The following is a 20,212-nucleotide window of genomic DNA, read 5'->3' as shown; positions in this document are numbered from 1 at the left end:
CACTTGTCTGTACTCTTCTTTTGTAGCCTGGCCTTCCTTCCACTTCCTATATGTATCCCTTTTTGTTTTCAGTTCATCAATAAGCTTTTTGTGGAGCCACATTGGTTTCCTCTGTTGTCTTCTATCTTTTCTCCTGGTTGGAATTGTTTGTAACTGTGCCTTTAAAATTTCATTTTTTAGATACTCCCACCCATCCTGCACTCCTTTTCTCATTAGGCTCCCTTGCCACGGGACCTTACTTATTATAGTTCTGAGTTTATTAAAATCAGCTTTCCTAAAATCCAGAGTACGTGTATGGCTACGCTCGACTTTTGTCTCCTTCATAATCAAGAATTCAAGTATGACGTGGTCACTTTCCCCCAGAGTTCCCGTAACTGCCACTTTATCCACTAAGTCATCCCTATTGGTCAATAACAAGTCAAGGATTGCCGATCCTCTAGTTCCTTCCACCACTTTCTGTAGGAGAAAGTTATCACCCATACATGTCAGGAATTTCTTGGAAGGGCCGCTTTTGGCAGAAATGGTCTCCCAACAGATATCAGGGTAATTGAAGTCCCCCATCATTACTACATCACACTTCCTTGAAACACTGGTAATTTGTTTCTCAAAAGTTTCGTCCTCGTCTTCTCCTTGATTGGGTGGTCGGTAGTAGACTCCGATTATCATATTCTTTTTATTCCTAGCCCCATTTATTTTAATCCAGACGCTCTCGACGGGGCTCCCAATCTCATCCGCCTGTATTTCTGTGCAGGGATAGGTATTTTTAACATATAGTGCAACTCCACCTCCCTTTCTATTTCTTCTGTTCTTTTTGAACAAGTTATATCCTTCAATTGCTATATTCCAGTCATGGGAGTCATCCCACCAAGTTTCAGTTATACCTATCAAGTCGTATTTGCCTTCATGTAATAAGAGTTCAAGTTCATTCTGTTTGTTTCCCATGCTCTGGGCATTAGTATAGAGACATCGAAGACCATGTGTTTTATAGTCTGGCTTTGTTCCTACCTTGTTGCAGACACTATTTTGGGACACTGTTGGAGCTGTTCTCTGTACTGTGGTGCATTGGCCTTCATCCATTGTTGCCTCAAAATTTACGTCTCCCACCCCTGTAAGATTCAGTTTAAAGCCCTCCTGATGAAGTTCTTCATGCTGTGGCCGAACTCATTCTTTCCAGCCCTTGTGAGGTGCAACCCATCTCTTGCCAGCAGTCCATGTTCCAAGTAGCGTAGCCCGTGGTCCCAGAATCCAAAACTCTCACGACGGCACCACCTTCGAAGCCAGTCGTTCATCCGGAGTATTTTTCTTTCCCTTTCTAATCCTCTTCCAAGAACCGGGAGGATGGATGAGAAAACTACCTGGGCCCCAAAGTTCTTCAGTTTCCTTCCCAGAACTTCAAAGTCTGAAATGATTTCTTCGTAGCTCTGCTTGGCGACATCATTTGTTCCCACATGGATGAGAAGAAAGGGGTATGTGTCCGTTGTCTTTATGAGCTTCGGTAACCTTTCAGTCACATCTCTAATCTGTGCTCCAGGGAGACAGCACACCTGGCGAGTCCATGGGTCTTCACGACATACTTGGGTTTCAATCCCACGCAGCAGGGAGTCTCCCACAACGACTCCCACAATGACTCCCACAACGACTACTCAAAGCATGGGCTCCCATAAAAGGGGGCTCTAAAGAGGACCTCAGAGTTCAGGCAAGTTCATAACAGAGAAGGAAAACCCTTCAGGTATTCAGGGCCAAAGCTGTTTAAGACTCTAAAATCACCAGCATTCTGAATTGTGCTCTGAAACTAGTGGAAATGTTTGAGAACTGGCAAAAAGCCTTCAGGCAGTTCTATGAGCAACCTAGTAGCTCTATTCCTTTATTTTGGTAAACATTTTCAGCAATGGAGATGCTCAGAGTGGCTAACAAACGTACAAAACAAAACCCAATCATTAAAATAACTGCATCTCAACACTAAAACAGCATTTAAAAACCCAAGAGAGACAGAACATTCACAGAATAATCTAAACCACAGTGAAATCCTCTAATCACTTGGTTTATACCTCTCGAGCCCAGATAGGGTGATGAAACCTGTCTTGTATGTTTTCCCAAACCAACAGAGACCAGCAGTTAGTATTTTGGACTAATACAAGTTTCCAAGTAATCTTCAAAGATGGCTTCACATATAAGCATATTGTAGTAATCTAAATTGCACATTACCAGAGCAGGTCCCAGCTGGTGAACCAACCTCAGCTAATGGAACACATTGCATGCTAGGGAACACCACTTTGGCCTCCATTGGCCAAGCCGGTGCAACTAGCATCACCAGATTACAAACATGGTCTTTTGCAGGGTGAGGGCAAGGAATATAATCACATCCAGAACAAGGCTAGATACCACCTACGTGGACAGACGAACCCACTGCCAAAATTACCTCCATCTTGACAGGATTGAGCTTCAGTTTACGGTCAAATCCAAATGACTAGTTTATCCATCTCCAGTTACAGCTAACTCTTGCAATTTAGAGAAAGATATGGAGAAATTTACCATCTTGGGAAGACAGACTCCTAACTACTAGGCTATTACAGCTGTTATACAAGATTCTTTTCTGTGTCAGCATCTTCCAATTTCTTAACATATTGCCAACCACTGGGCCCCCCTCAAACTTGCATCTTTTAGCATCAATTTCTCCACAGTTCTACTTTCATATTTTTCATACTGTTTGAAAAGCCACATTACCTGAGCTGCTTTCTGCCTTGCTTCTTCCAGCTGCCTCTGACTTTCCAAAGCCTCTTGCTCTGCTTTAAGCTTCAGAAGAGCCAAATCCCGCTCATGTCGTTGCTGCTGTGCCTACAAATTAAGCTTAGTTTAGTTTTAGTTCATCAATTTATATCCTACCTTTTTGTATTGTATGCATTCAAGGCAGCTTATACTGATTTCCATCAATCAGTAACTGAATCCTAAATATGTTTAAATAATAATTAGACGTTGTACTTCAGGATCTTTTGAGTATCTCTCTTGTTTCAGAATCTTTTAGTGCCTATTTCACAAAGTTCACAACTTCCATGATCACACCATGGAAGCTTCTAGAAAGAGAGCTCCTAGCACTAAGAATTAGGAGGCACTGTGAAGCAGTTCCATCTTTATCTCCTTAATGGATTTTCTGTCTTAAGAAAAAAAAGATGAAAGTAGTGGAAAAACATGAGAGGACTATGAGAATAAGCCAATATTCATCTTAACTGTCACTTGATCTTCTGAAGAAAGTTCTCTCAGCACCTCCACCTCCTCAGCTGAGATACTTCAAAGAAATTGTAAAAACCAATTAAGAGAGCAATTCTATGGCCCCTAGAGAGAGCCGGGGTGGGGGGAATAGGATAGTTCAGATTCCTGGATTCGAGGTTGGAGATAGCCCTCCAAACTCGGACGCAACCGTCCGAGCTCTTTACCCCCTCCTCTCGGAGACCCCTCTGATCTTGAATGGAAAGGGTGTGTGCCAGCAGGCAGGGAGGGGAGGGCTTACGCCATATCCTCAGGCCTCCCCAGCATCCTTTCCTCCCACTTCCCAACGTCTCAGCTAGATGGGCAAAAAAGCCTGTCTACCGAAAATACAGAGTGGGAGGAGTGTGGAGGTGAAGATTGCCTCCACCACGCTTCCCGCTCTGTTTTGGATGGCCGTAGGCCTCCGAGTTCGGAAGCTTACGGCCATCCCCATAAGACTGTGCCCTAAGCCAGATATAATTACCTTTAAGATTTGAGCCAGTGAAACACTTTCCTGCTGTGCAAGCGATATGCCCCGCACCCGTTCTACATCGGAAATCTGGCGTACAGACTCCTCAATGGCACTTAAGTAGTTAAGCTCTGCTGACATCCGATGCTGGAGACCAGCAGGTGAGAAGCGCATGGGACCTGTAAAATAAGTACATAATATTAATTACCTAGATGCATGCGCTCAAATCACGCTTTTAAATTATACCCAAGGTGGTACCGTATTTTGTATGCCCCCCACAGCTCACCATTCATGGTGCTTCCTCCCATCCTGTTGGTTCCAAGGTTCAAATCAGAAAAAGCAATACTTGACTTGGGTCCAGGGGCTATAGTTGCTGGAGAGCTTGAAGATCTGTTTTTTTCTGCTGCATTTACTGCAGACTCTGATTGTTTCTGTAAGCTTGGAGATTGAGGAGAACTTACAGTCCTTGGAGACCTTATCTTTTCTGGGAGACTAATAGAAAAATCAAATCAGAATTGAAAAGTCTTTATTTTTCTGAGACAGAGTAGTCACACAGCAGTAGCCAAAAAAGTGCAAAATAAGTTGCTTTAATATCCTGACTTGTTCTAAAGCTGGTAACCATAATTTCTTGGCTGACACAAAATGGAAAACTATGGTTAGAGTCTTCCTGATTTAATTGCTTGTGACAGAAAGGGAAGAGTGAGGAGGCTGCATATGTGGACAAAAGGAAGGTTCCTATTTCAGGTTATTAAAGCCAGATATGTTCATCCAAATATGGCTATTCTGTTTCTGACTATGCACTCAAGATGTTTTTAAGTGTACAAATGTAATATTTGCAAACATATTTGTTGCATTTCAAAGTTATGACTGATTAGGTATCAGTCAATTAGTGAGGTCTGAGAGTATAGATGCAAACATACCCTTAGTTCTCTAAGAGGAGTGTCACTGGCTATATAGCAACCTCAACATTCTGCATACGTGGAAGGGCCCTCTCCTCAGACCTGCCGCTGCTTTTATGAGTTCTCTAGCGGTTGCTATAGCCACCTGTCACCACAATAACTTGGTTTGCACTATCACTGCAGCCCATTTAAGCCACAGTGGACTGCAGTGCATACGGGCAGCCATTTTGAACATCAACCCCTTGTAGGGAGTTGCCATGGTTTGTCCTGTTGTCTGAACCCAGCCAGCAGGAGTTGTTTGAGGGTTAAACAATCCTCAAATATCCCATGATTTGCAGTACTGTTAAAGAAGCCATGTTGGGCTGAAGTGATCATGCGAAGCAGCCCATTGGGTGCGTGCTTGGAGCACACAGCTAATGTTCCAATGGCAGTGCCTGTTACTCCTATATTATGTATAACATATTGTTTATATATACTGTATTTCTTCAATTCTAAGACATACTTTTTCCCCATATAAACATCTCTAAAAACAGGGTGCGTCTTAGAATTGCAGGTGTGTCTTAGGGTTTTTTTTCTGTTGGTGGTACTGAAATTAGTGTGCGTCTTACAATCGATGGTGTCTTACAATCGAAGAAATACAGTATGTGCTCTATGAAAAATAATAATATTTATAACATGTACCTGAGAGGTGAACTGTCTAAGTCTGCATTAATTGTTAAGATTTTGCTCCTCTACTGCAATATTTTTTTTGCAAGTGATCACAGTTCACTATAATAGATAATATTGTATGTCTTATCACCATTTTGTTATTAGTGCGATAACAGACATTCAAAACGCCCTATATAAATGCTAAGTATGATATTAGTTCCCTATATATCACATTCAGAATTTAAAAAGTTATTAGAGTTTGATAATATTCAACTTTAGTCCTATTAGAGGTTAAGCTTACCTCATCAAGGAGTGACCAGAAAGTTCCTCTAAAGTACTGTCAGAATCTGGGTTCTGCTCTTGTTCTCTATTAGAGACTCCATTACTAGGTAAAGAGTTCTTTGCCTGTTGCAGTCCATAGTCCGACACTGGGGACACTTTGTTTTCCTCCCACAAAGAGGCACTTGGAATTCCATTGAAAGATTCCAGTTCTGTAACACACGTTTTGGCAAAAGGTAGTTTAAAACCAAAACTAAAAATAAGCAACACTTTTTCCCACTTCACAATTACTCTGGATGTTTTTAGATTTCAAAACTATGTAGAAGGATTCAACCCAGGATCACGGCTTCGGCCTGGTAAAATTGCTGTTGTCAATTTGCCGTCAAGGGGATCAGCCACTCACACGGGTGATTTTGGGCCAATCACTCTGTGCTCTCACAGATCTCACAGGGTTGTTGTTGCAAGGATAACATGGCAAGAGAGAAATATGTGCACTCTCCTGGAGGAAGGCAAAAATGAAATAGAGTGGTAGCAGGGGGGTGGAGGGGATACTAACAGAGGCCAGGGGAAGAACAGCAGGGTTCAGCAAAAGTCACAGAAGTGAAGGAAAACACAACACGCTAAAGCAGAATGTGTATTCAGGTCTGGCACCCATTTTTCTCTGGATCATGGTATAAAATTATGACCAAAGTCTTTATATACCAAGTATTTACAGCAGAACTGGGGATCCTTTTTCAGTCTAAGGGCTGAAGCCCAATTTGCGAAAGGTCTCCCTCTGTGCACAAGGTCAAAAAGTGATTCTTACTGATTTTAGCCCTACTCCAAAATAAGGAGGCCTGTATTATTAATCAGAATTACACAGGGCTGATAGCATCCCAACTCTGCATGTTGTGGAGTCGTTTGGGAAAGTTTGGCTTTCTAAAGAAAACAGCTCATCAAGTTCCCAGGGTAGGGCAAAATGTCTCAAAAATCTATAAACTTGAGAACAAAAAGATTTAGCTAGTCTCGCTTCAGGAAGAGTTGCGAACCGGCCTAAAAAATCTGCCTCAGCGCCCAGGAGAGACGTTCCATATGTTGTGGAGACCCTGACATACAACCCAGTAGACAACTGCTTTATACCGTGAAGAGACATGAGCTTTATTTAATTATACTTTCTACCTCCACAGATCATCTTTTGTGTATCCAATGCACTTGTGTATCCAATACACTGTTAAACAGATCCATTTGTGATCTACAGTATATCATTTTCATCACTCTCAAACCTAGTTTAAGTGAGAACCAGATCAATCAGGCTCCCACAAATTAAGCAATTTTAAACACACATGACTCAGGATCAACATTGGAGGTACCTCTTCAGGATTCCTTAACCTCAAAACTGAGGCAGGTGGGCACATGTGATATTTTCTTTTGACATGGTACCCCATGTGTAGAATGCCTGGCTTGATCACTGTGCATAGCCCATTTGGCAGAGAGTGAAGCCAATTATTTTGAAAGCCTTCCAAGCACATTATTATGCTGTTGCTAGATAGTAGCATCAAAACCTCCACATTTAAGAATAAATTATCTTGTTCAGACATTAATTTTTTTTATCATTTTTTAAATGTTTGTAAGTGGCTCTGGGGGTTCCTTGGGACTGAGGTGTCATAAATAATCCAAACCTTAAGGATCCTTTAAGGTAGGGGAACCATTTTTTCTCCCTCCATCTTTTTTTCGTACTTAAATAAAGCAGAAAGATTACGCGACTTCTGGAGGACATTAAACATACACAACAATGGTTGGATTGTTCCAGGGAGTGTCTATGTTTTAAATAGTATTTTCAGTTCACATGGGATTTCCCTCGAATATGTATGCGCGCACACACACACACCTTGCCTAGGAGCGGCCCTGTTTTGCTTACACTACTGATCAACATGATGCCACTCTAGTCTATTTTTCTTTTATATCTTATTACTTCAGAGCAACAGTCCTTGCTCACTGTCTAGGACCAGTGGTTCTCAACCTTTTTTGCTCCATTCTCCCCTTTCATCACTGTTCAGAATATAATTCCCCCTTCCCAAAATAGTCTAACTCAAAAAGTGCATTCCAAATAATATGCATATAATATTGAAAATCTTTTCTTTTTTTCTATATTAGTCCCATTTCAAGGGGCAACGCAAAGCATGGCCCCTTTTACATTCTCAGCCCCCATGCTTTGTGTTGCCCCTTTAAATGGGAAGCTTGAAACTTCTAGGATTGCGAGGGAGGGAAAAGATAGCAAAGGCCTGGCTTTTGCAGACAACATGACACTTTTCTGGGACGTTTTTAATAACATGTGTAGGAAGACATAATCTACAGGACATCATACTTTGCTGAATAGTGGTCCCAATTCCCCCCATGAACCCTAAAATTCCCCCCACGGGGGGGGGGGGGAATTCCCCCCTTGTTGAGAACCCATGGTCTAGGGGCTATAGTTGGAGAAGGAAGTTAGGAAGAGGGACTTCACCACAATGCTTTGCACTGATCTGGAAGAATTTCATGGCAACATGCCTGTGCAAGGCACATCCACTCAACAACAACAACAAAAATATACTTATCCAAACATAAACAATTTCCCAAATGCAAACATAATAAATGGCACTTACTTTCCTTTTTCCCTCTTCTTTTAGAAGAAGCAGACGAACGAGAAGAACCTGCAGATGGTGGTCCTGAAGAATGGTGGGTAAATTCTATTGCTTGGAGCTCATAAGGTGACTTCCTGCTGGCTAACTCTTCTTTTAGGCTGGGGCTGCTGCTGCCACTGGCAATATAGACATGGAACTAAACTGTAGCTAATATTTCTCAACTACACCAATACATACGACAGTGAAACACACCTACCAACTTACAACAGTTCACCATTACATCTCCGCCATTAGAAATTAGTATTTAAAGTGCCTTTTAAAGCAATACCAAGCATCAGATCAGGACTGCGGCCTACTTTTAAAAGAAGGTGAGCTTCAGACCACACTGTGAACTATTAAAGATATGCATCTAGGCTAGAGCTTTAATCTGTAATGGATTATGTAGTGGTGGATTAATCTGCAGGGACTCTTATGAACAACTTCATTTATGGTTGCTATGAGAAATAAAATTATTACACATGTCCTTTACCACTAACAATGTAATAGCTTTGTAGGCTTTTAAACCTGAAAAAGGTTCTAATATCCTCAAAGTGATACCTATATCAAAGCTTAGTATTGTGCACATTGATTTAATAATAATAACAATAATAATAATTTATTTATTTGTTACCCACCTCTCCCTCTGGATCGAGGCGGGGTACAACACAAATGCAAACACCATAAAATACATATAACTAATTAAAACATTTAAAACCAATACATTATTAGAAGCAGCACGTTATTAAAAAGGCATCTTAAAATTCAGCTGGGTAGGCCTGCCGGAAGAGATCAGCCTTTATGGCTTTCTTAAATTCTGGAAGACTGTTAAGTTGACGAATCTCTCTCAGCAAGCCATTCCACAGACTGGGAGCGGCAGAAGAATAGTTGTTAGCCTTGTTTTTGTTGGCTGGAGTAAATTCTTCCCAGAGGACCTGAGTGTGTGGGGCGGATTGTACGAGAGAAGGCGATCCCGCAGGTAGCCTGGACTCAAACCATGTAGGGCTTTGAAGGTGATAACCAACACTTTATACTTCGCCTGGAAACTAATTGGCAGCCAGTGAAGGGATTTTAAAACTGGTTTTAAATCAGTTAATAGTGCAATCCTATGCATGTCTACTCAGAAGTAAGCCCCACTGAGTTTAATGAGACTTACTCTCAGGTAAGTGTATACAGGATTGCAATCTTAGGGCACAACCCTATCTGGATGCCTACCAGTCTTCAAACTCAGAAGCTGATGGGCATCCTATGCATAGCTGAAGAAACACAGAGGCAATCATCAGCTCCACACTCCCATCCACTCTGCATTCTAGCTAGACAGATATTTTCATCCATCTATTTAGTTAGTTAGTTAGTTATTACATTTATATACCGCCCCCATAGCTAGAGCTCTCTGGGCAGTTTACAGAAATTCTAAAACGAGATAAAAACAAGTATACAAAATTTAAAATTCTAAAACACAGAACATACATACATGAAGCATTAAAAACTGTTAAAATAAACATGTGGATGATTAAGATGTGCTGCCATACCTGGGCAAAGAGGAAAGTCTTAACCTGGCGCTGAAAAGATAGCAGTGTTGGCGCCAGGCAAGCCTCGTTAGAGAGATCGTTCCACAGTCTGGGGGCCACCACCGAAAAGGCCCTGCCCTCGTTGCCACACTCCGAGCCTCTCTCAGAGTAGGCACCCGGAGGAGGTCCTTAGATGTTGAACGTAGTGACCGGGTATATTCACATCGGGAGAGGCGTTCCATCAGGTATTGTGGTCCCAAGCCATGTAAGGCTTTATAGGTCAAAACCAGCACCTTGAATTGGGCTCGGAAACATACAGGCAGCCAGTGCAAGCGGACCAGAGCAGGTGTTATACGGTTGAACCTTCTGGTTCCCGAAATCAATCTGGCCGCTGCATTTTGCACGAGCTGCAGCTTCTGAACCGTCTTCAAAGGCAGCCCTATGTAGAGTGCATTGCAGTAATCTAACTTGGAGGTTACCAGAGCATGGACAACTGAATCCAGGTTATCCCTGTCCAGATGTGGGCGTAGCTGGGCCACCAACCGAAGTTGGTAGAAGGCACTCCGTGCCATCTAGCTGAAGCATCAGGGAATGGGTGGGAAGTAGGCTGGGGAAGTTGGAAGATTCTTCATAATCCGCCCACCCCGGTTTCCTCTCCTCCCTGCTCACTGAACTATCCCCCCTTTTCCTCCTTTCTAAGTTCACATTTGTAAGATGTAGAGGCAGCCAGCATGGTTCTCCCCATGCTGGCTGTGAGGGGGAAGAGAGTTCAGACTCCTGGGTTTGAGGTCGGAGAGCTGTCTCTGATCTCGGATCCAGGAATCCAAACTATCCTATTCCTGCCTCCCTGCCCCAGACACTGTCTAGGACCTATAGGATTTCTCTCCCAATACCTTAAAAGGCATGAGATTAAATAATTGGCAGCCCTAATTTAAAACCTTTTGACAGAAGTAAAGGAAATTCTGCAATACTTCAAGAAATTCTCAAGATAAGAATTAATGATTTCCAAAGACAATTGAGCTAATTATCACTTCTTTTATCAAAGAATAGTATTAGATTGACATTGGAAAGCTGTTTTAAATAGATACTCTTGTATTTATTCTACTCTATGCCACAACCCCCACTTCTGATTTGTAAGGAAACATTCCTCCCACATCAATAAATGAAAAACAACCCTGTAGAGTATAACCAAATATTCTTCAACTCACACAATTTTTCATCTGTTTTGTTCCATTTGTAAACTTATAAGTACCTGGGATCAAGAGCAGCCTTTTTGTCTATTGCAGTTCCACTTCCCTGTGATGAGATGAAGTCATCATCATATGAAACAATACTAGCTGGAGGGCTCATAACTGGAAGTAAAGGTCGCTGGGTTGTCAATTCTTGTCCTGACCATTCTTCAAATCCTGTAAAAGTGATATCTTAATGTAATCTGTATTTTAGCAGGATTTACTCATCTCAACAAAAGCTCAACCCAGAGAGCAGACTCAGAGATCCAAAAGCTCTTAAGATTAGAATTTCACTCTCTTCTATAATGCTATACAGAGGATTTGGGATATGTACTTTCTAGGTAACAATGTTCAGAAGTAGAGCAATCTGAAGACACTAAGGGACTCCAAAGTAAAAGGATAGGTGCCAACAATTCTAAAAGAGAAATTATGTATCAGCAAATACTGATATCAGCAAAACTAAGCTGAAGATTTATTACCCCACAGAAAGAGCTGAACTTTCGGATTTCAAGTAAATATCATGAAAAGGGAAGTTTATTACTTGAATTCCTGTTCTTTTACATACTCAGGAAGGCAATCCAGAACCTTTTGGTTAGCCCCTCCCTTTGGACAGCTAACTTGATCCTCTCCAGAGGATGGGACCAAACTGGGAAAACAAAGTAACCCCTCAACCACCAAACTTCTAATGGGAAGACCAACCACTTGTCAACAAGTTCTGAAAAAACAGCTAACAGGTCCAGCCATAGCTTCTGAGGAGGATTAAAATTCACTGAAGTCAAGTGTGGGTGGAATGCCCTCCAGAGGATACAGAGAACAGGAATTCACAATAAGAGCATTCCTTTTCCCCGTATCTTCTAGAGGGGATTCCAGACCCTTTGGGATAGGTAGGCCTGCAGAGAACCAAGTTCAAATGACATGCGCCCTCTTACAATACCTTTCTGCGAAAAGCATCATCTACTGAAGCGAAAACATCAATTTTACAGTGTTTTCAGAATATGTGCAAAGAAACCCACAAAGCCACCCTGCAAAAACTTCTCCATGAAAGCACAGCTGCAAAAGGCAGCTGCGGTGGTTGCTCCCAAGGGAATGCACAGTAACCCATGAAGGAGTGGACTACCCAAAGAACTGGTATGTAAGGATGGTACACCCCCTAAGCCAATGAGAAACGGTAGCTGCAGAGGCCTTCTTCCCTAAGGTCCTATCCTGGAAGGAGACAAACAAGGCCTCTGATTTCCCTACTCATGGCAGTCAAATCTGAATAGAAACAGAACGCCCTGCAAACATCCAACTTATGCCATGAGTGCTTCTGTGGATGCACAGGACTGGGATAAAAGGAGGCAAGGAAAGTTTCTGTATTCTCTGGAACACAGAGTTAACCTTGGGAAGGAAGGAAAGGTCAGTTCAAAGAACTGCTTTATCCTGATGGTACACAGAGAGCAAGGGATCAGATTACAACAGCCACCAACTCCAATACCTGTCTGGCCATGGTAATGCAAGGAAAACCCCGTAGGGGAGTAAAAAATAGCCAAAGGCAAGGGTGGAACCAAGTAATCTTCTACAATAATATTATTAGTAAAAGTTTTATTAAAGTGCCAGGTGCCTACACGTTTCGAACGTGTTTGCGCGTAGGCACCTGGCACTTTAATAAAACTTTTACTAATAATATTATTGTAGAAGATTACTTAGTTCCACCCTTGCCTTTGGCTATTTTTTACTGGCCGTGGTAATACCTACTAAGAATACTGCTTTCAACATGTAAGGGGACATTTGCCCAGAGGCACCCAGTTTAGATTCTAAGTAGGGAACCCGTGGATAGCGGGGAAACTGAGAAGTACTCCCCACCCCTGAAACCTTCAAATGTGAGGATGGCCTAGTAAAAGAGCCTCTTCCACCTGCAGCTGTCTCTTTTGAGCACTAGTGTTAAGACCCTTCTTCTGCCAAGCCTGCAAAAAAACCCAAGATACCCTGCAGGTCATCTGCTCCTGGAACTCTTAATCATTTTCTGCCTCCAGTTCAAATAGGCTTCCAGGTGTTGGCATAGACCAAAGGTGTTGTTGAACTTCTTTCAGCATGAGGACTGAATTCCATTTCAGAGGAACTCTCCAGTGGTGGGTCAAGCCGAAGGCAAAAGGGGCAGGGCCAAAATACAAAAACCACCAGCATACTTTGGCTGAAAGCTCTTACTGCCAGTAAACTAATGGTGCAATCCTATGCAGGTTTAGCATGGCTGACTGAGGAATGCTGGAGTTGTAGGACCTTTTTTCTGTCTAAACATTCATAGGACTGTGCCTTAAGCCTTATAAGATGCATCACAACCTTTTAAAATGGGGGGAAATGCACAAAAGCTGAGGAACCACCGAACAACTGGTGGTTGGGAAAAGGGGGAATAGCCGTCTGATGAATGCCAGAAGGCTGAATTTTCAGGCCAGGAATGATGTGATGCACTACCTCCATAGACTTTATTGGATGTGCCTTTTCTAATGAAGGGTATTACGGACCTTCTATGAGCAGCCTAATTGACTGAGCCATTGGTGCTCAGCTGCCAGGCTGTCAATTGGAAGAGCAAGGGTGGAAAAGGCGCATTAGCAAATCCCAGTGGGATGGGAGCCTCCATTCCTCTTGGATGCATCAAGTACAGGATCCATGGATGTCTGGACTAATGGCACGCTATAAGAATCACATCTGCTGGTAACAACTAAACTTCTTGCAGGATTCAAGAAATCAGGGAGAGGGTGAAATGTACATGAGCCCTGGCAGCCAAAGACAGGTTGTTTGTATTCAGGTTGTCTTTTCATGACTGTTTCAACCCGACAATTTCTAGGAGTGGCAAACAGAACAGCCACTGGGAAGCCAAAATGCTCCATTATCTGCCTGAAGACCTGAAGCTGGCTAGAAGGCCTGACCTGATTAAGGAGGGTTCAGGTCTTGGACAGATGGTGCAGTAATGCTCCTTCTGCCATGGCTGAAGCTATCCAGCTTGACCTGGTTAGGGAGGATGAAGGCCTGGCTGGGGCAGTTGGGTGCTGGTGCACAATGGGAGCAGTCGCCCATCCCCCTCCAGTTAGGGAGGCTGCAAGGCCTGCTGGTGGCAAATGAGTAGGGAGAGAAGCCTGACAAAAGCCCAAGTAAGGCAGTGCAACTTCCACATTACCCTTTCCACTGAAGCAAGGAAAAGTGCATACCTCTCCTCAGAAGGGACAAAGAGTTTATCGCTGCCCATCAAAAGAGAAAAGAAAACCTGTTGCTTACCTCCACCCAAATGTGAAAACAATCTCTATCTCTAACATGTCAGGGGGGGGGATAGAAAAAAGGGGGTGTGCAATGAAAAACTTACCAAATGAGGCTTTAAAACACACACACACACACACACACACACACACACACACACACACACAGAAAACTGCTAAGCTGACACAAGCAGGGCTGGTCTGGAATGACTGGGTAACCCCCACCCTCTGGAGAGGATCGAGTGGATTGGACCCTGCCTGCCATCCAGAGGGAATAACTAACCTAAAGGTCCTGGGAGGCTTTCCAGAGGATATGGGAGACATGCAATAGTTTTGGCAGTTACCAAGAAGATACTGGCGGTATCAACTGTCTCTGCAGAGGCCACCAGTGGGGGAGGAAGCAGCAGCCAGGCACCTCTCCATCATGCCTGGGTCCAGCTCCAGCTGAGAGCCCCCTCCCTCCTGCTGCCAACTGCCAACTGCCGAACTTTGTAACTAAGAATGTAGTACCTGAATTTGCTTTGCTTTCCCCCCTCCTCCTCCCTCCCAATCCCCTTTCCTTTTGTGTCATGTTTTTTAGATTGTAAGCCTGGGGGCAGGGACTGTCAAGAAATACTTTTGTAAGCTGCCGTGAGAGCCTTTTTTGGCTGAATGACGGGATAAACATGCTTGAATAAAATAAATAAATAAACAATAAAATCACTCATTTCCTTACCTTTCCCATAAAGCTGGTAAGATTTTGTAAAGATGTTGATGACACTATGCGGACTTCCCTTAGACAGTTCTTCCCATGGTTTTGGAGCATTCATCTGTGTGAAAATGGGTAAATACTTCTCTGCCTCCTTCTGAAATTCTTTTATGGGCTCATAGCTAGTTTTATTTGCCACACAGAACTCTTTTTCCCTTAACACTTCAGCCATCTTCAAACGTGAGTATTCACACTTTTCTTCCTCCTCCTCAGACAGAAGACCATCACTGAGTGGCCCCTCACTTATTGAACCTGCACTGCCATCATGAGGAACTACAGCTTTACTTTCACCACCATGGGAGCAGGTTTGCTTCTTGGTCAGATTTCCTAGCATACTTTCAGGTCTGTGGTTACCTGGGAGGCTGATAGCAGCAGTATGAGGACTGATCGTCTCTGGGAGCTTTTTAAACTCACTAAGATTTCCCACTCCGGGAAGGTTATCATCAAAACTTGTGTGAGAGATGCAGGTACCTAACATCTTCTGAAGTCTGGCAGAAAAGACATCATCTTCTCTCACTGGGGAGCTGCAGGCTTTCGCCCAGTAACCATCACCTTGATCTCCTTGCAACAAGTCCCGCTCAGAATTCCATATGGCACCATAATTAATGCCAGCCCCAGCTAACTTCTTGGCTTCACTTTCAATTCTGCTGGACAGAGAGGCTGCTGTTGCCTTCAGGGCTTCAATACGGTCCAATTTACTTTTATACTGATTAATGGTGGGCTGTACAGCAGATGTTATAAATGACTGAGATGCCAATGGCATGGAACCGACAGCTGTGCTGTGGCTCCTCCTGGTTGATAATACAGAGTCAAAGTCCGTTTGCAAGACACCCATGTGATCCAGGCACAAGAGCTGGGAGAAAAGACCTCCATTCAAGACAGCAGAAGGTTGTGAGCTAGGAAGCTGGGCTTTTGAACTTAGCCTATCTGGCTGAATCCATAAAGGCTCCAACATATTATTCCTGGAGGGGAAAAAGTTACATTCTCATTAGCTTACAAGAACAGGGACTGGGAAAATGTGATGATTAAACGTTCACATTTAATGGGGATGTTGAGCCTCTTTCAGCCCAAGGGCCAAATTCCATGTTGGAGAAGCTCTCAGGAGCCGCATCTCTGATGGATGTGGTCCTGCGAGCTTTGGGTGGCACACAGGGAGCAGTCACACATGTGGATCCAGGGTAACAGGTTGTACATCCCTGCTTGAGAGAGTCACCACTCTGGTTCTGAGCAGGCAAGCCCACAAACTTCAAGCATATCGTTGCAACAATAAAGCCTAGACTCCTGCTTTTTTGTTTTGTTTTAAAAGAAGCTGAATTCTTTGCCCAGTATCATTTTGAACTTTTTCTACACTCCTGCAAAATCCTACACACACACACACACACACACAGAGTCAGATAGCCCTATGCAGATAAAACATCATTGATTTCCCAAATTAAATTTCACACAATGAAACCTTGCATATCAATTTCACACTTACTGTATGAAATCTTCCACATACAGAAGTGCTGAATTTTAAGCATTTAAATGCATTTGAGAGGAAAGGTTTAAAATCTCTCTGCTGATATACAGATTATGTTGTTAAGACACCAGTATGCCCATGGCTTTTCCATTGCAGGTTTCTAAAGCCCCCAAAATCCCTTCTACTTTTGTAGCCTTGAATGCACTCCTGCTCATTACCTAAGAAGAGGATGAGGAGGTTCAGAGAGAGACATATCGCTACTGGAAGACGCACTGGGTGGACGTTCCTGCATTTTGTTCTCTTTGTCAGATTCGCCAGATGGTTGATATCCAGGTTTGAACTGGGCAGAAAAATGACATTTTTTATAAAAATAAATAAAATGAAAGTACATTATTAACAGTCAAGAAGAGGAAGTCTAAAATAATATAACAAAATCCTAACTAACTGAACCAACAATTGGCATTTGTTTTGTACTAAGCCAAGCTAAATAGGAATAATAAGATATTAGCTTTAGTCAAGGGGCAAATACAACCCACTTTCACATTTAAGCACAATGTCTCGGATCCTAACTGCTGCAAATGGAAGGACGCTCCTGCCCCCTCCTCACCTCTCCAAACCCCACCTGAAAAGCCTATCTCGAGAGTTAGACAACCTTCTGAAACTGCATTGGATGGGAGGAATTGCTCCAAACTGCAGGGATAATTGCTCCAAATTAGGCACAGCCACTTTCCATAAGCAGGACTGAGCTTGCACAAGGTGCCTCTTGACCATATGAAGCAATTCCCACTTGCCCCAGTCACCCCACCCCATTCCACACTGTTCTGCTGGACCCCTGACCCTCCCGAGGTGCTTTCTTGGCAGATGTTGGAGGAGGGAACTGTGGACAAGATTTAAAGTTCCCTTATGCAACCTTCCTTCTGTTTGCAATAGTTAGAATCCAAGTAAATGGCTGCAACTCTGCCCTAAGCAGAAAGATGACTAAACAAATTTAGTCACAGATGGAAGACATTAAATTAACTTACACCTAGAAATTGCACGGAGCCATGCTTGGGTTTTATTTATTTCTTACATTTATATCATGCACTTTCCCTAAGGATCTCAGGATAGTGTACATTGTTCTTCCACATTTTATTCTCTCAAGCACCCTGAGATATACTAAGTGGCTCAAAGACATCCAGTGAGCTCCATGGTTCAGTGGGGATTTGAACCTGGGTCTCTCCAGTTCCAGTCAAACACTCCAGCTACTACACTGACTTACACTGTAGCCAGAGACAGCTACTATGATGCTCTATCCTCGCAAAGGGAATCCCACTCCAAACAAGAGACAGAGTCATCCCTCCAATCTTGAAGGACATAGTAAGGTAAAAAATAGATCTTTCTGCCTGATAACAAAAAGCTGAGCCAGTTCTTCTGCCATGATCCAGCAAAAAAGACTGTGAACTGATGCTCATCCACAGATTATAAGATGAAAGCCCCTGCTATAAATATTCATGATCACATAATAAATTCAAGTTGTCGACAATTTAGAATTCTCCAAGTCAAAAGCCCTATTCAGACATTCAAAATAATGTATATGGTTACCATTTACTACATTTTGCAGAGGTATATTAATAATGCCTGATGTACAGCTATGTTTTCAAAGGATTTAATTGAATAAATTGTTATGCCACTGTTTTTTATTTATCTTTTTGTAATTTGCAGGTACCTATGTGTTGTAAAATTGTACATTATTGTTGTTGTTAAATTGTATATTATATTATTGTAATGACAGTAACAATAATTTTTAAAGGACATGTGTGGGCCCAAATTGTGTAGTTGGCACAAACACTGACCCCACTCCCAATTTCCTTACACATGCTGCTTGTCCCCGCCATTCCTGACCTCTGCACATTGAGCATGAAGGTCCAAAGAGACTTTTAAGTTTGTTCAGCTGAACATGGTTGGAATCCTCACCACAAGCGGAGGAGTCTAAGTGCGTTTAGCAAAGCACACTTAGAATCCCCCTTTTAGATCTTCCCACTTTATATGGGGAAAGTAAGAGATGGATTGGCTGGGGATGTTGGGCCTGGGCCTGGCATGTGCACTGGCCCTTACAAAGTATGTGCCCTCGTGCCCTGAACAGGGCTACAATCTTTTCACTTTTTACAATACACAGCTATTAAGAGAAGGTATTATTGTCTGCATCTGTTGTTGCCATCCTGCCTCCCATGTTTTACAGAGAAACAAAATTTCTCAGCATGTGTAAAAATTACTATCTGCTATTCTCTGCTAGTAATCTTTTCAGAGCTTTTTTCAAAAATCACCATGGGGAAAAACTTCAGTACCCCTCCCATTTTTTCAAAATAGCGATGTATATACCTCCTGTGCAGGGGGCACTGGCTCCTCCAGCAAGGTCCGTTCCAGTAACAATTTAGAGTAAGTTGCCTGCAACTGCTTCGTGGCTAATTCAGGAGCCGGCGTACTCTTCGCCTTATTAGCAAAAGCTTCCTTCTGCTTCCTGTAAAGCTCCTGAAGTCTTTTATTCTTTTGTTCTGTTGCCTCTTTCTGTGCTTTCTTCTCTTCATTTTGCCTCTTCTTCCTCTCCTCTTGTTGTCTAACAATATACTGGCGAACCTCATCTGAATCATAATGACGTTTTTTAGAAGTGACTTGAGGCTCTTCATTGGCGGAAAGCCTGTCCGGCTTTCTTTTGGTTGGGCTGTGGCTTCTGATGAAAACAGAAGATGCTGACTTCCGATTCTGACTTTCTTCATTCCTCTCTTGCTCTGTACCTTGAGACACAGAGTCCAGTTGTAGGTCATCAAGAATCCCACGGATCTCAACCGGCAAGAAATCTTTATTTACATGATCTTCTCCCAGTTTAGCATCCTGAAGAGCACAGTCCTTTTTCTTCAGGTTATTCTCTACTCTTACTTTACTCCGTGACCGTTCAGGACTTCTTGTTTTTATGGTGACATCCAGCTTGAAATCAGATTCTGCCTTTCCAATGTGGGATGCTAGAAAGTGGGGGACAAAAGTAGTGTCATATATTCCACTTGTGGTTTTCATGGGTGTTGTAGAAGACAAGCATGTTAGCAATGGCACTTTGTTCTTAAACCAATCACACTGAAGCAAATAAAGCTGAAAGTACCAGTTTTACTTATCCTTTTATACAGCAGAAAATAATTTAATGATTTTTATTGATATTTAAAAAAGGTTTAACGTTCTAGAAAGGCAATTTGGGACATGCAAGTAACCAGTACAGGGAGAAAAGCTATGGGTGGAAAGCATATGGGCTCCACAATGATGATGATAGGCAATAAAAGATTAGCAAAAGATCACACTACACCACCATGCACACGCTGCTTAAAGCAACTATGCAAATTTTGACATGTGTAGCGTAAAAATATTCTGAACTGAGCATGATAATGTATTCATGCCATAGAGGACTTCAACTGTGGCAATTCTTCATGAAGGCAGGCAGACCAGAAGACCTAATCCTTCCACTAATATTAATGGAAATCAGTCCTTGTGCTGTCCAAGTCAGCAGAATGCCAGGAAGAAAGGGATTAAAGGCTGGAGCTGTATATAACGGCAGCCCAAGAATACTGAGGAGCTCAGACCAAGGAAGATGAAGTTGAACATTAAACTAATTGGATTTGTGAGAGGCAATATAATTAAGCTCTATGATCTTATGTGAGAGAGGAGTAGTTTATCTCTTTGCTAATAGTCCCTTAGGTGGAAAAACAAGTCTGGTTTAATTCTAGTGCCTCATGTCCTTAGGCACTTTTTAGTTATTAAAAATAAACTACGCAACTTAATACAAGCTAGATCTCAATTCCATTATTTTGTTGCAGTTACAGTTGCACATGACCTGATACACAC

At 42.6% G+C, this 20,212-nt stretch overlaps 1 protein-coding gene across 8 annotated transcripts in view; it reads right to left on the bottom strand.

Moving 5' to 3' along the window:
- Positions 1-20,212, bottom strand: part of CEP350 (centrosomal protein 350) — a 104,082-nt gene that overhangs the window by 58,337 nt on the left and 25,533 nt on the right. For 7 of the 8 annotated variants that reach the window (XM_063134385.1, XM_063134427.1, XM_063134420.1 and 4 more), the window contains exons 10-18: positions 18,707-19,344; positions 16,567-16,688; positions 14,857-15,851; positions 10,938-11,091; positions 8,160-8,314; positions 5,561-5,750; positions 3,999-4,204; positions 3,728-3,891; positions 2,725-2,835 (exon numbers count right to left, since the gene is read on the bottom strand). In XM_063134385.1, the coding sequence (XP_062990455.1) occupies positions 2,725-2,835; positions 3,728-3,891; positions 3,999-4,204; positions 5,561-5,750; positions 8,160-8,314; positions 10,938-11,091; positions 14,857-15,851; positions 16,567-16,688; positions 18,707-19,344 (2,735 nt within the window). The remainder of the gene's footprint in view (positions 1-2,724; positions 2,836-3,727; positions 3,892-3,998; positions 4,205-5,560; positions 5,751-8,159; positions 8,315-10,937; positions 11,092-14,856; positions 15,852-16,566; positions 16,689-18,706; positions 19,345-20,212) is intronic. The other variant, XM_063134412.1, reaches the window with a different exon arrangement.

This window comes from Elgaria multicarinata, chromosome 1 (genome assembly GCF_023053635.1).
Source record: "Elgaria multicarinata webbii isolate HBS135686 ecotype San Diego chromosome 1, rElgMul1.1.pri, whole genome shotgun sequence".
Taxonomy (NCBI): Eukaryota; Metazoa; Chordata; class Lepidosauria; order Squamata; family Anguidae; genus Elgaria; species Elgaria multicarinata.
The sequence above is the reverse complement of the archived record's forward strand: the minus strand, read 5'-3'. Positions and strand labels throughout refer to the sequence as shown.